We start from the raw sequence: 13,804 nt of genomic DNA on the forward strand, positions 1-13,804 counted from the left end.
TTTGTTGGGTATGATCAGTCAACACTCTCATCTCTGTGATTCTGGACTAATTCAATCTTTCTTAGATCCCCGTGCTTCCAGAGCTGGAAGGAGCCTTAGGATGTTACCTACTCCTATGCTTGGGGTCCCTGCCTGCCCATCACCTTCTTTAGTCAGAACTGCCTATTTTTTGTCAGTTTATATATTGGGCTTCCATCGAAGACTGTAGTTGCAGAAGAGGTTTTGTGGCTTTTTAAAAATTTGAAAATAAAAATGTAAAACATCTGAAAATCACTTACGAGGTTCAACTCACCCGTTTTACAGATGGACAGACTGAGGTCCTCTGAGGAGAAAGCACTTTCCTGGGACACTTAGTAGCAGAGCAGCTTGTGCTTATTCCTCTTTCTAGCTCTTTTTTGAGAATATCTGGGGTCCTAGTTTTCTTCATTTCTAGAACTACACACCTGCCACAGTGTAGCCTCGAGCCTTGTTTTTTCCTAGGGATCTTTCTCATGTCATTTTGTATCCGATACTGTTATTTACTTTTGTAAACTTTTTCTGTTAAAGAAGATACATGCTTATTGTAAAAAGAAGAAAAACGTACAGAAGTGAAAGTTCTTTCTTCCTTCTCCCACCAGGGGTAACTTGTTAATAGTTTACTGTCTATCTTTCCCAACCATTTTCTATAGGTTTATAAATATATAAATGTGCATATGATATACACACCCTTCATTGTTTTTTAACTAAGATGAAACTCATATAACATAAAATTAACCATTTTAAATGGACAATTCAGTGGTATTTAGTGCATTTGCGAGTTGTGCAAATATCACCTCTATGTAGTTCCAGAACATTTCATCATCTCCAAAGGAGTTCTTGTACCCCTTAAGCAGTCTCTTCCTCTTACCTGCTCCCTCAGCCCCTGGCAACCACTAATCTGCTCTTTGTCTATAGATTTGCCCATTCTGGACATTTCATATAAATGGAATCATACCAGATGTGGCCTTTTGTGTCTGGCTTCTTTCACTGAGCATAATGTTTTGGAGGTTCATCTCTGTTGTAGTGTGGATCAGAACTTCATTCCTTTTTAATAGCTGAGTAATATTCCATCATATGGGTAGACTGCCTTTTGTTTATCCATTCATTTGTTGATGCACATTTGGGTTGTTTCCATCTTTTGGCTACTGTGAATAGAGCTGCTATGAGCATTTGTGTTCAAGTATTTATTTGACTACTTGTTTTCAGTTCTTTTGGGTTTACATCTCTTTGTTATTTTTAAAGTTTATTTTTCTATATTGATGTAAATATCTGTTAAAAGGTCTAATTATATTCATGTTTCTTGTAATATTTAATTTTTTTATTGATTATCAATGTTATACATGTTCTTTGTAGGAAACTTGAAAACTACAGAGATGTGCAAAGAAGGAAATAATGAGAACTCATAGAGATAATCATCCAGTGATAATCGCAATTCATATTTTAATGCATTTCTGTGAAATCTTTTCAGTGCATATATATTTACATAATTGGAATAATAGCTACCAGTATTAATATAATGTCTGCTCTGTGCTAGGTACTGTTCTAAGTGCCTTACTTGTGTCACCACATTTTTCCTCGCATTAACCCTATGAAGTAGGTATTCTTATAGGTGTGGACACTAAGGCACAGAGAAGGTGAGTGACTTACCTGAGGTGAATTGCTGGTAACTGGCCACGCCAGGATTGGAATCCGGAGACTTTTGTAGCCCACTGTGTTCCTTGCAGCCCCCTTTGAGTACATTGATTCCCCCTCAGCGACGCCACTGAGTGCCACTGGAGAAGAGGGGGCGGGTGGGTGTGTGTTTGTGTGTGTATTTTGTGGATGTGGATCAGTGTGCTTCAGAGTGTAGTAATTGAGAAAATGATCAACCAGCTGTATGAGGGGGTTGTTGAATGCTTACCCCACCCAGATTTGTCAGGGACTGAAAACCACTGGGAAGTGTGGTCTGAGCTGATGTGCCTACCTCCCCTTCAGGGGAGGTCTGTGGGCCGAGCAGGAGGAGGGAGGCCTTTCCTGCTCAATGGCCACTCCCAGCCCCCTGTGCTCCAGGGAGCAAAGGCCTGGGGTTCCGCCTGTTCCTCAGACCAGAGCTCTGTAGGGCCTCTGTCCAGCTGCTCTTCACCTCTTGGATTATTTGCTTTTATCTTCCTCTGGTTTCCTTTTGAAGGACTTTTTTTTTGATTATTGCTTTCTCAATTAGAGAGTTGAAATCTCCAGCTACAATTGTGGATTTGTCTGTTTTTCGTTTCAGTTCTGTCAATTTTTGCGTCTTCTGGTTTGAAGCTCTGTTATTGGTTGTATACGCATTTAGGACTACTGCATCTTGACCTTTTTATCATTATGAAATGTCCCTCTTTATCTCTGGTAATCTTCCTGTCTGGAAGTGTATCTCGTCTCATATTAACAAAACCACTCCAACTTTCTTGATATTAGTGCTAGCGTGGTATATTTTTCTCCACCGTTTTCCACATGTCAAACTGGTAGGAACTGTCTATCAGTGTCTTTATATTTGAAGTGTTTCTTATAGACAGCATATGTTGAGTCTTGCATTTTTATCCAGTCTGACAGTCTCTACCTTTTAATTGGAGTGTATAGACCTTCCAACATTTAATTTTTGGTATGATTGGGTTTAAGTGTGCCATCTTTCCATTTTTCTATTCGTGCCATCTGTTCTTTATTCTTTCTTCTTTTCCTGCCCTCTTTTGGATTCATTATTTTTTTAGGATTCCATTTTATCTCCACTATTGGCTTATTTAGCTAATGTTCGTTGGTTTGTTTTTTTTAGTGGTTGCTCTACGGTTTGCAGGTTTAACTTATCACACTCTGCCTTCAAACCACACTATACTGTTTCATGTATAATGTAAGAACCTTACAACGCCATATTTCCATTTCCTCCCATCCTTTGTGTTATTGTCATAAATTTTATGTCTCCATATATTATAAAACCCACTCTGTGTTGTTAGTCTTTTATATTTACCCACAAATTTACTATTTCTTGCACTCTTTATTCCTTTGCAAAAAGGGCCTTTTAAAGTCTAAAGAAATTAGCAAAAATGTTTGCAAAACATTGTTTTCTTCCTTCCTCTCCCTTTCAGTTTCTCTTCCAAAAGCTTGTCCTCCTCTTTCTTTCCGTGCCGGTGGAGCTTCCCTCAGCATTGCTGATCTTCTCGGCATGCTTTGTGCTTCATCTCCTCTGTGGCTCAGTCACGATAATCAATGATGCTATCAGCTGTTCCAGGCTACAGAGCCCCATGGCTAGTGTTGCTAACACATTCCAGTGGCGGATGGTTCAGAAATCCGCACGTTCCAGCTCACGTCTCCTGCCCCCTCTGCCCCCTGGGGAGAGGTGTGACAAGATCTAAGGACACTGGGCCTGCCATTCTTTCTCTTCCTTCTTGTCCTGTCGCTTGGTAATACCTCCCCCCTCCTCCTCCAGCCCCAAGTGAGAGTGCCTCCCAGTCCCTGGTTCTGATGGCCTGGGTACCCAGACTGCCTCCCAGCGGCCTCACTCCTGTGAGCCAGCCCACCTCGCCGGCTTGCCCTCCCCCACCCACAGAGGAAGCCAGACAGGCCACACAGTGAGTTTAAACCTTAAATACCCACAAGGGGCTGCTGTGCTGCGGCCACAAAGTCTTGTGGAGTGTTCCTTTGATTTTTTTTATTTGAAGGGTAGGCGTGGTGCTTGTTGGGGAGGGTTGGTGGTCACTAGATCACAGTAGATGAAAATTTCCTGTGATAGGTGAGTGGGGAGGGCTTGGGCGCTGTGCTCGTGTGTTGCTGGCCCCCGTGGTGCTTTGCATGTAGCAAGCACTCTTGGAGGGCCCGGAGGTGGCATGGACTGGAGTGGTGAGGCAGGTCCCTGCAGGAGATGGGCTTGGCAAGGGTGTTTTGTCCATTTGTTCAGTAGTTGTCCATGGAGCACCTATTATGTGTTGGGCTCTGCTTGATGCAAGGAGGTGAAGATGGATAAAAACACGCTCCCTGCCCTCCATGAGCTGTGACAAGCTGATGGGACATAGGCACTTAGGCAGACAGTTCCTACCAGTTTGATATGTGCTCTCATAGGGGGAGTGCACAGTGCTTTGGGAACTCAAAGGGGAAGGGACTCGAACGCTGTGTAGGGAATGTGGTCAGGGAGGGCTTCCTGGAGGAAATGGTACCCTAAGCTGATTCTTTGTTGTGCATTTATTTTAACTGGAATCTTGACATTTAGAAAAGCCCCAAACCTTCATCCTTTGTGTAGATGGCCGTTCCAAAATAAGGTCTGAGAATCTTACAGAAGAGGCCCCCCAGCATAAAACCCACACATTCCTGTTTTTTAGGTAGAAAAGGCGGATCCTTTTTATCCTTGTGTTGCAGAAGAGGCATCTGAACTGTGATGAGTTTCAAAGGATAAGAAAGTATTTGGCCTGGTAAAGACAGGAGGGTGGCCTAGGCAGAGAGAACAGCCAGTGCAAAGGCCTGGAGGGAGGGGGCTTTCATGTGTGTATACTACCTTTGTTGTCTATGATTTGGCACTCCGTGTCCTCCCAGTTGGATCCTAGAAACTAATCAACTCAGCCTGAGCCACAAGTCCAAGGACAGTTGCTAACCTTTGCTTCCTCAGTGGAATGACCTTTTGCAGTGGCCTAGGTAGGGCAGCTGAGGTAGGACTGGTCTCTGGGGCTTCTGTTATCCTCCAGTCAGATGTTGAGCTCTGTTCTTGCAAATTCTTCTTGGACTCAGCTGGGGTGGGGCCCAGGGCCGGTCCTAAAGGGCATTTCCACAAGAGTTTGGGGCCTGAGATTATGTCCTGGGCCCGCCAGCCCCAGTAGCGAGCCCATGTGCTCGTGTGGCAGGAAGGACCTGGTTCCTGTGATAACACACTTGGCTTGGCCCCTCTTCCGGAGGGCGGCTGTCAGGGGACAGAGTTGGGTTTGTATTTGGATTTCAGGGGCGGACTTCAGCCCCAAGAGAGGACGGAGGGAGGGAACCCCTGGTGTTCCCGAGCGCTCTGAGAATTCCTGGAGCCGGCTGCATGCAGTTTACAGCTTCCTCTAAGGCCGAGCTGGGAGAACTGCTTGTTTTCAGAGGAAGAGCACACTGGAGTGGCAGCCCTGTATCATTTCCCAAATTGCTACTTTCTGCGCCCCTGAGAGATTTATCGGTGACTTGGCCAGGGGAAAAGAAAGGCCTTTGGGCCCCGCTCTGGTAGCTCTGTGGCTCTGTCTGTGCTTGATTACTGCCCTTGTCACCCTGACCCTCCCATGCACCTTATTCCCTGCTCATCCCATCTTCCCTATCTCATCTGATGGATGTTCCATTCCTCCCGCAGGAAACAAATGTGGGAGGCATCCTGCACTCCTCCCTCTTTCTCCACAGCCACTCAATTACCAGGTCTTGTTGATTTTACCTAGTTTTATTTAGAGCATTGTAACTCTTGGTCTTCCTCCGGTGGAGCCCCACCTCCCTCCGTCTCTCCTGCAAACAGTGCCTGAGTGATCTGATAGCAAGCCTGGTCCTGCCCTCCTGCCGACAGCCTTCCGTGGCTTGCCCTTGTAAGTCCAGACCTTGCAGCAGGCCCTGGGTCCTCGACTCATCTTCCACCAAGCTGGGACTTGTACTCTGAGCTCCAGCCCCCTCTGTCCGCCTGGCTGTTTCTCACCTCTGCCTCTGCTCCTTCCTGTGCCCGGAAAGCCCCTCCTGCCCTCTCGCCCTCCCCCCGATGTGACAGTCTTCCACTAGTTAGTGCTCCCTGGGAACAGACATTGTATTTTTGTCTCCTCTGTGCCCAGCATGGCGTTTGTGGGTGCTGTCAGGGTCACCACTGGTAAAGATGAGGCGGCACCCAGGGAGAGGGATGGAAGGACTGGAGGCAGCAGGTGAGACGCATCCACAGAGCTTGCCTTTTTTGAGGATAGCCTTGGTTACCCAGGTGAGGCTGTGTGTGTCCGCTCTGTGCCTCCTGAGCGGTGGTCGCTTTGCTGGAGAGGGGTGTGTGTTGCCTGAGTCAGTGCCCAGCAGGGCCCATTCCGGAAATGCCGGTCACCTGGGATTGAGGTGGAGATGAGGCTGCTTCAGCCCCAAATGATCACATTTGACGTCAGAGGACGCAACAGTGAGTTGAGAAGTGCAGGGTGGCCACTGTCAGCCCTCGTCCTGGGCAGTGGTTTCACCTTTGTGGATTGCCATTCCCTTTGGACCATGAACACTGTGAACCGTCTCCCCGGAATAATACTGTAGGGACATGCACACGTTTTGTATATAATTTCGGGTGGTCCAGACATCGCCTGGAGGGTTGTCTGTGGATGCCAGGTTCAGACCTCTGGTATGAAGCTGTGCTCCCTTGCTGTGGGGCGCTCCACCTCCTTGCCCTGGGGGAATGAGGAATCCTTTTGCCCCATGGATGGATTGCAGGGCTGGGTGCAGGCCACAGTGAGCAGCTGGGCGCTTGTCATATCCGACACTCAGGGCCTCTGGAGTAAGTCCAGGGCAGCCTGTGTTCATGCTGCTCCAAAGGCTGAACCCTCTGGCGGGTTAGGAGGTAGCGACCTCAGATGGGCACATACAGCAGGGACTATCCTGCCCCATCTCTGGACTCCTTCCTCAGAGCTTGGATTGTCCGGAACAGATGACACAGTGGGGCTGGGAGGTTGGCCTTTGGACTGGGCTCCCAGGAGGACCAGCAGTGCCCTTCCTTCCTCTGGCCTTGTGCATTGAGCTCCCCATGCCGCGAGATACAGGCCTATGGTGGCTCCCACTTGGCGAGTCTTTGAACTTGGGAATGGCTTTGAAGCCAGGGAGAGAGATCAGTTTTGGCTGGGTCCTGCACAAACCTGTCAACTTTTTAGGCAAGATCTCCTTGTTGGCAGAGACCAGTGATCCGGTCCTGGGGTATTAACAAATGGATCTGGGGGGGCAGTGTGGTAGGGTTGGGCTGGCCACCTGCCACCCTTCAGAGCACCTTCTGTGCGATGGCTTGTGGCTGGTGGTACTGGATGCTCCCTTGCCCCTGCTTAGTCAGGGATGTCAGCTTTGTAGGTGGGACAGCTACTCAGCCCCTGTCTGTCACCTGGCATCGCCTAGTGTCACCAGGTGAGGTAGGCATGTATGATATGTACAGCTGGTGTGCTTGTGATAAGCCAGGCCTGCTTTATGTACTTTATCTTACTTGTTCCTCCAGATGGCTTGAGTGAGGCTTGGGAATTCTGCAATCCCCAAGGGGTTAGAGGCTGTTATTACACCCGTTCGATAGATGAGAGAACTGAGTTCAACGAGGTGCAGTGCTAGCAAGTGGCAGAGCTAAGACTTAGACCTAAGCTGTTCAACTCCAGAACCCACACTACAGTATGTTGCGAACTCACGTCCTGCTGAGGCCGGGCAGGAGTTGTAAATGGATGAAGTGGGCCAAAAAGAAAGGGAGCTCGATTTCATGCTACAGCCACTGCTTGCTCTGCAGGGAAGCAGACCAGTATGGCTAGCTCTTCTGACTGCCCCTGGAAGCCGAAATCCTGGCTTTCATGTGAAATCTCTTGATTTCTTAAGACTAGCTCAGATTTCTTAAAAGGCACAAACATCCATGTAGGGGGTGGGGTCAGCCTGCGGGCCTCGGGCTGGGGTCTCTGCTGTGTTGTCTGTAGTTTCCCTTACCCCTGGTCCTGCTGCCCTGGAGTCCCCTCTGGAAGGAGAATCAGAGTTCATTGCTAAAAGAGATCTTGGAAGATTTTCTGGGCCAACCCGTAGTCATTTATGATTCCTATTTTACCAAAAAGGTGGGAGACATGGAAAGGTAATGTAAGATCTATACCTGGGAGTCTCTGCCCACGGGCTGAGCAGTCTGGGCTTTAACCACCAGCTCCTGGGTGCCTACTTCCCACCCCCAGAGGCCGCTGAAACTTCCTGCTGTCTGCACCCCACACTGAGCTGCCCTGGGCCCCAAGGCTGGCACAGCCCCTGGGGTCCTCCCTCAGAGGACCTGGACACTAGGGGAGGGCCGTGGCCACTCTGTGCCTGGGTTTTGAAGTTCGTCCCTCTCAGGTGGAAACAGGAGTCATTGTTCATATTCAGTGAGATTTGACTCCTCTCATCCTGGCTTCCACCTCGACTAGGTGTGGAGTAAGATGGGGGAGTGGGGCCAGGCACCCCCTGCCAGGGGACGGTGCCCACAGAGGAGGAAGACATTACCATTTGGGGCACAATAGGGAGGGTGGACGGGGACAGAGGCTTGCACTTTTAAAAAGGAGAAACAAGTGGTGTCAGGGCAGTAGTGGGTGGTGCCTGATCAGCTCGCTGACTTCCTTGGCGACCACTTCCTGTCCAGACAGGGGAAGAGGCAGCAGTCCCAACTGGCAGTTTTGTTCAGATCCGAGGTTGCCGAGTAACCACAATCCCTGATTTTCCGTACAATTGTTCAGGGGCAGAAGCACAGAATTTCTTGTCCCTTCTGTCCTGGGAAATTTAGACCAGGAGCGTCCAGGGCCGCTGTACCCCCCAGTGCACAGCACACTGCTGGGCACAGCACAGGCTCCGTGAGTGTGGAATGATGGGGCTCAAAGCTCCTAACTTAGACTGGCCTGCCCCCTGCCCCAAGTGGCCCTTCTCCTTGGCCCCTCAGAGTGAGAAAGCACTCCCTGTAGACACTGCGGAATTTAGCGTCCAGTGGAATGAGTGACATAAACGGTCTGCCTGAACACTCACCCCAGTCTCCCCGTCAGATATTGTTTCTGTTAGAAGACAGTCTCCACGGTTCAAAATCCAACTTCCAGACAAACTTTTGGAATATTCTGTGTGTGCCTTGGGACTTACCGTGTGATGTTTTTGGTCATTACGGCTGGGCACTGCTGTTGCCATCTGTCCTGGCTCTGTTGGGTTGGATTCCCAGAGCCCAAGTGTCTCCTCTGGTAAAATCTAAACCAGGGCCGAGGTGGAACCCTCCCACCCAGCTCCCCCAATCTGCTCGAGTAACCAGCTGGGCGTGGTGGAGGGAGGCCAGGCACACCACGCCAAGCCAAGCCGGAGCCCTGGGACCCTTTCTGCCGCATGAGCCCCAGGCCACAGACCGCCCCTTTCACTTCTCCCATGAGGCTTGACTTCAGCTTGGCTTGCTGCCTCAGCTCTGGGATTGGTGGGCTGCTTGCAGGCAGATTACAGGGTCTAATTTTGGTTCTCTTCCCACCCTGTGCTCCCCTTCTGCACCTTGATGTCCCTACATGTGAGCCCTGCCAACAAGACTAGCAGCCCAGAGGTCTCCCTTTCTTTCCCTCCTTTTTTTCTGTTGTGGTTTCCCAGTGTGACTCTGGTTAGCCAAAGCCATGAGGACTGTGGCCTCCATCTGCTATCCAGGAAGAGGCCGATTTCCCAATGCGGAGAGTCAACAGGCATCTGGGTTTGGGGAGAAATTTTTCTCGCCCTCCTCAGGACAGTGGCTGGAGGCATCTCTCCTTTGTAGATCAGTGACGCCATCCCACCTGGGACTCAGGTTGGTGAGGTCAGGCCTGCCGCCTGCCAGCACGGGGAGTGAGTGTGGGGAGCTCAGGAGGGACTGAGACAAAACTCGGCGCTTCTGTGTGTGCGATGCCCATCCCCTCACTCAAGAGTTGCCTGCAGTTAGTCCTGACACTGGCTGTCAAGTGACCCCAGGAGAACTTGGTCTTGCCCAGAACCGAGCAGATGGCTTCCAAAACTTGTAAGACAGAGAAGACCAGGGCTGGATGGTGCAGATGCCTCGAGGGAAGCGAAAGTATCATTGAGGGTCCACTGGGGGACACGGTTCAGGTGGCCCTGGCTCTCTTCTCTCTGCCCCTTCTCAGACTCTGCACTGTCTCAGACAGTGGCTTCAGCTTGTCTTCCACAGTGACATACCCTGAAGGTAACACTTGTAGATAAGGATCATGCACTGCCCATCCTTCTTCCTGGGGTTCGGTGCACTTCCCAGCTCTTTCTCTCACTCAAGAAAGCATATTGGAACACACGTGGCTTGGGCTGACGGTCATGGGGTAATCTTGGATCCACTTCAGTTTATTTTCTAAAATTAAAAGCAGATCAGTTGCAAATGTCAATACTTTATGACTGTTAGTCAAAGATGGGTGGTGGCACACCTCATGGCTGATTACACATCAGGCTTGAAATTCTCTCTCCTGCCCTCAGTTAGCTGTTTGGTGCCATTGACTGTTTGGTGCGTTCATTGGGACCCTGACCACCTATCTGTCTCCTGATGATTCTCATGCTGTCTCTGCCTGTTTCTGAAGGGGCTGAGAAACCACTGATCTGTCTGTGCCCCAGAACAAATGGCCCAGGCCCCTCTCTGTTGTCCAGATAAGAAGACTGCCTGGCAGTAAGCAAGGGTGGAGGTCAGTGCCTGGGGCAGCCCCATCTTGCATCATGCTGCTCAGATGGGGCTGCTGGCCATGGAGCGCAGGAGGAAAACCCATGCACGTCAACCTGTATAACAACAAGTTAGCCTAGAATATGGAGCTCCAGCCTTCTCTGAATTCTTGAGCTCTGAGTGCCACCACTAGGGGCCCATCAGTGGCTCAGGACCCTGCCTGAGGCAGAGGGTGAGGAAGAGAGGCATGGGGGAGAGAAGAAAGGAGACTAGAGCAAAGGCAGCGGTGGAGAGCCCTGCCTTTTTGGATCGTTCCAGGGACTCCAGGAACTGGTACATTGGGAGCAAGAGAGTGGTGACAGGCAGAGGGACGGCTGCTGAAAGTGATTGTTCCTCTCCTCGTGGGGTGTCATGGCAAGAACATGGATGAGCTGTGCAGTCAGGCAGAGCTGTCCTCATGGGGGACTCCCCCTGCCTGCAGAGTGTACTCATTGGACATCTCTTTGTCCGTATCTGTAAAATGGGGTTCTGAGGCCAGGATCCTCGCAGATGCTCAGTAAGGATTATTTCACTCTTTCCCCTCCCCCTGTCTGAGCTTTTTTCTGGCCATGCAGCCCTGTCTTTGGGTCTGTTTGTGGCACTCTGCTGGGCTCGGAGCATCAGTGGCAGAAGCGGAGGCTGCTGCCTGCTGGGCTTGCTCCTCTGGGAGGTCAGACGATGGGGACTTCCATGGAACTTGGGCAGCTCCTTCTATTGTCATGATTCCAGGTTCAAAGCCACAGGGCTCTCAGACAGCTGTGACTTCCCGGCAGGCAGTAAAGCTGGTGTGGGGGTGGGGGGCGCTGGAGCTCTGCAGCTTCTCTCTCTTGTCTCTGTCCTTGCTAGGGAGTGAATTGGAGGCTTCTGGGCTCAGCTGATGTTCTCTGAGGAGGACTTGGAATGAACCCGAGGCACGGAGTGGTGAGGTCAGTGGTTTGCTCAGCAAGGAGGCCCGAGTTAGTGACGGACCTGTCGCAGCTCCCAAGATTCCTGGCCGCAGTCCCTGGCTCCACCTCCTCCCCCTCCCATCCTTAAGGGAGATGAAAATCAGTGACGCGGATTTATTTACCCAGTGTCTCCTCCTCTGTGTCACAGTGGGAGGGCAGAGGAGGCTCTCCCCAGCCCTCATGGTGGCTTTCCCATACTTTTTCATTGATTGCTCACCATGTGCTCTTTGAGGTATCTGAGTAAGTAGAGCCCAGAATGTTCTGGTAAATTGCCTCCCAGGCTAGTGAGTGGTAGACTCGAACCCGTCTGCCTCACTGCTTGGAGGCCACTCTGCCACACTGCCAGGTGGGCTGAGATGCCAGAAGAGCAGACAGTTACTGACCCAGCTCCCAACACCGCTGGAGCAGCCAAATCTGTGGTATGGACAGGAGTGGCTTTATGTGTGGGCAGTGGTGGCTTTGTGGTGCTGCTTAAAATTGTTCACCCAAGTCCAACGTGCAAGTGCAAGAAGTCTCTTTGAAGCCTCACTTCTTATCTTACATTTCATTTGCATTTTGCATTTGACTCCATAACCTAGCCTTGTTGGTTAATTTCAGGCAGTGGTTTAAAACTTGCTCCTGAGTAAATCTGATCCTCAGAAGGTGTTCTGGGTTTATCCTGAGGTGCTGCCTGTGCCCCTTGCCTCCAGCTGTCCCCTGGGAGTGTAAATATGCTGGTAAAAGATGGTGGTGGTAGGGGGCCACATTCAGTATTGTGAATAAAGGCACACTCAGCTGGGAAAAGGGAAGAGGGGCCCAGTTTGGCTGGAGAGGCAGGTTGCAGTGACGGGGCCCAAGGAGAAGGTAGACGCTGCTTTGGGGCCATATTCTGAGAAGCTCAAGACCAAACTGCCAACCCCGGGGGTTCTGATCTCATCCTGTAGGCAGAGAGTGGCCATCAGTGGCTAAATATTGTGGCTCCTTGCTCAGCACACATTCAGTCACTGTATGAGAGGGTATTTGAGCTGTGGGTATCTAGTGAGGGGGAAGCAGGTCCCTGTCCACAGAGCGTGCAGTCTAATGGGAGAAGTGAGAGTGACGGGTGGGCGCACACAAGAAAGGTGAGGTTCCAAGAAGTTCATGCTGCTGGTGTCTGCTGGAAGGGTCGGATTGGGAGATCCCAGAGCAGGAGCTGTAGGCAGGTTCCGGAAGGGGCTGAGTGAGGATTCGGATGCCAGTCCAAGTTGTCGGCTGCCTGTGATGAAAGGAAAGGGAGGCAAGTAACGGAGATCGGCCCGTGAAGGAAGAATCGACAGGACTTGGTGACCAGTGAAGGGTGGGGAGCTAGAAGAGGGCCGGAGCTATTACGGGTATTAATAGGAGAACAGGCAAGGCAGGCAAGAGAGAATGGGTTAGGGAAACGACCCAGCTGCCTGAGATGGGGAGGCACCCACCTGTTCTGTGGCCACCGTGGCCTGTGTTCATTGGTCAGAACTTGACTGGCAAAGAGAGGGTAACTAGTGCTGTGAAATCCACAACGGCATGAAAAGACTATACAGCTCATTCCTGGAACAGGCAGACTTTCTGTTTGGGTCTCTGTAGGGCGGGTGACTCACTTCTGAGCCCCTCCTAACCTCTGTTGGTGATTAGCAGGGGTGAGAGGCCCAAGGAGCCACCCTGCTCTGCCTCAGAGAGCCTGGGTTGCAGGAATGGATTGGACTGGGTTTGAAATAGCTGAGAAAATTTCCAGCACGGGAGCCTCCTGGGTTCCAGGCTGTCTGCCTATTTGTATGTAAATAGTGTTTTACCCATTGAGGGAACTGTGGGTTGGGCCTGGAGTTGGGCCCTAGGCTTGACCTTAAAAAGTCCAGAGTCTCAGGGGCCAAGCTCAGTGGTGTAGTGGTCAGGTTCGTGCATTCTGCTTCGTTGGCCCTGGGTTCACTGGTTCAGATCCCAGGCGTGGACCTACCCCCGCTTGCTGTGGTGGTGTCCTGCATACAAAGTGAAAGATTGGCACAGATGTTAGCTTGGAGCCAATCTTCCTGACCAGAAAAAAAAAAGTCCAGGGTCTCTGGGTGACCCAAAGAGGTAAATGAAATTTGACCAGTTGGGGGCTGGCCTGGTGGTGCAGCGGTTAAGTTTGCACATTCTGCTTTGGTGTCCTGCAGTCCGCCAGTTTGGATCCCGGGTGCGGACATGGCACCGCTTGGCAAGCCATGCTGTGGTAGGCATCCCACATATAAAGTAGAGGAAGATGGGCACAGATGTTAGCTCAGGGCCAGTCTTCTTCCACAAAAAAGAGGAGGATTGGCAGTAGATGTTAGCTCAGGGCTGATCTTCCTCAAAAAAAAAAAAAAAGAAATCTGACCAATGAAATGGGACCTGTAGGGGAGGGCGGGGCTGGCTGATCCTGGACAGAGAGATGATGTATTTACAATATAAGAGAGACTGTGCTGTCCTGCCAGCCTGGACCTGCTCCTGTGCCCCTAGGGGGTGGAGGTGTGCAGAGTACACCTGG

At 50.6% G+C, this 13,804-nt stretch overlaps 1 protein-coding gene across 12 annotated transcripts in view; it reads left to right on the forward strand.

The window, feature by feature from the left end:
- Positions 1-13,804, forward strand: part of PXN (paxillin) — a 46,841-nt gene that overhangs the window by 12,232 nt on the left and 20,805 nt on the right. The window contains exon 1 of one of the 12 annotated variants that reach the window (XM_008507276.2): positions 5,738-5,879. The exons of 10 other annotated variants lie outside the window; for them this stretch is intronic. In XM_008507276.2, coding sequence (XP_008505498.1) covers positions 5,834-5,879 — 46 coding nt within the window. In that variant the 5' untranslated portion in view covers positions 5,738-5,833. Of the gene's footprint in view, positions 1-5,737; positions 5,880-13,804 lie in introns of those variants that run through there. One more of the 12 variants, XM_070627089.1, reaches the window with a different exon arrangement.

Source organism: Equus przewalskii, chromosome 7 (assembly GCF_037783145.1).
Source record: "Equus przewalskii isolate Varuska chromosome 7, EquPr2, whole genome shotgun sequence".
Lineage (NCBI taxonomy): Eukaryota > Metazoa > Chordata > Mammalia > Perissodactyla > Equidae > Equus > Equus przewalskii.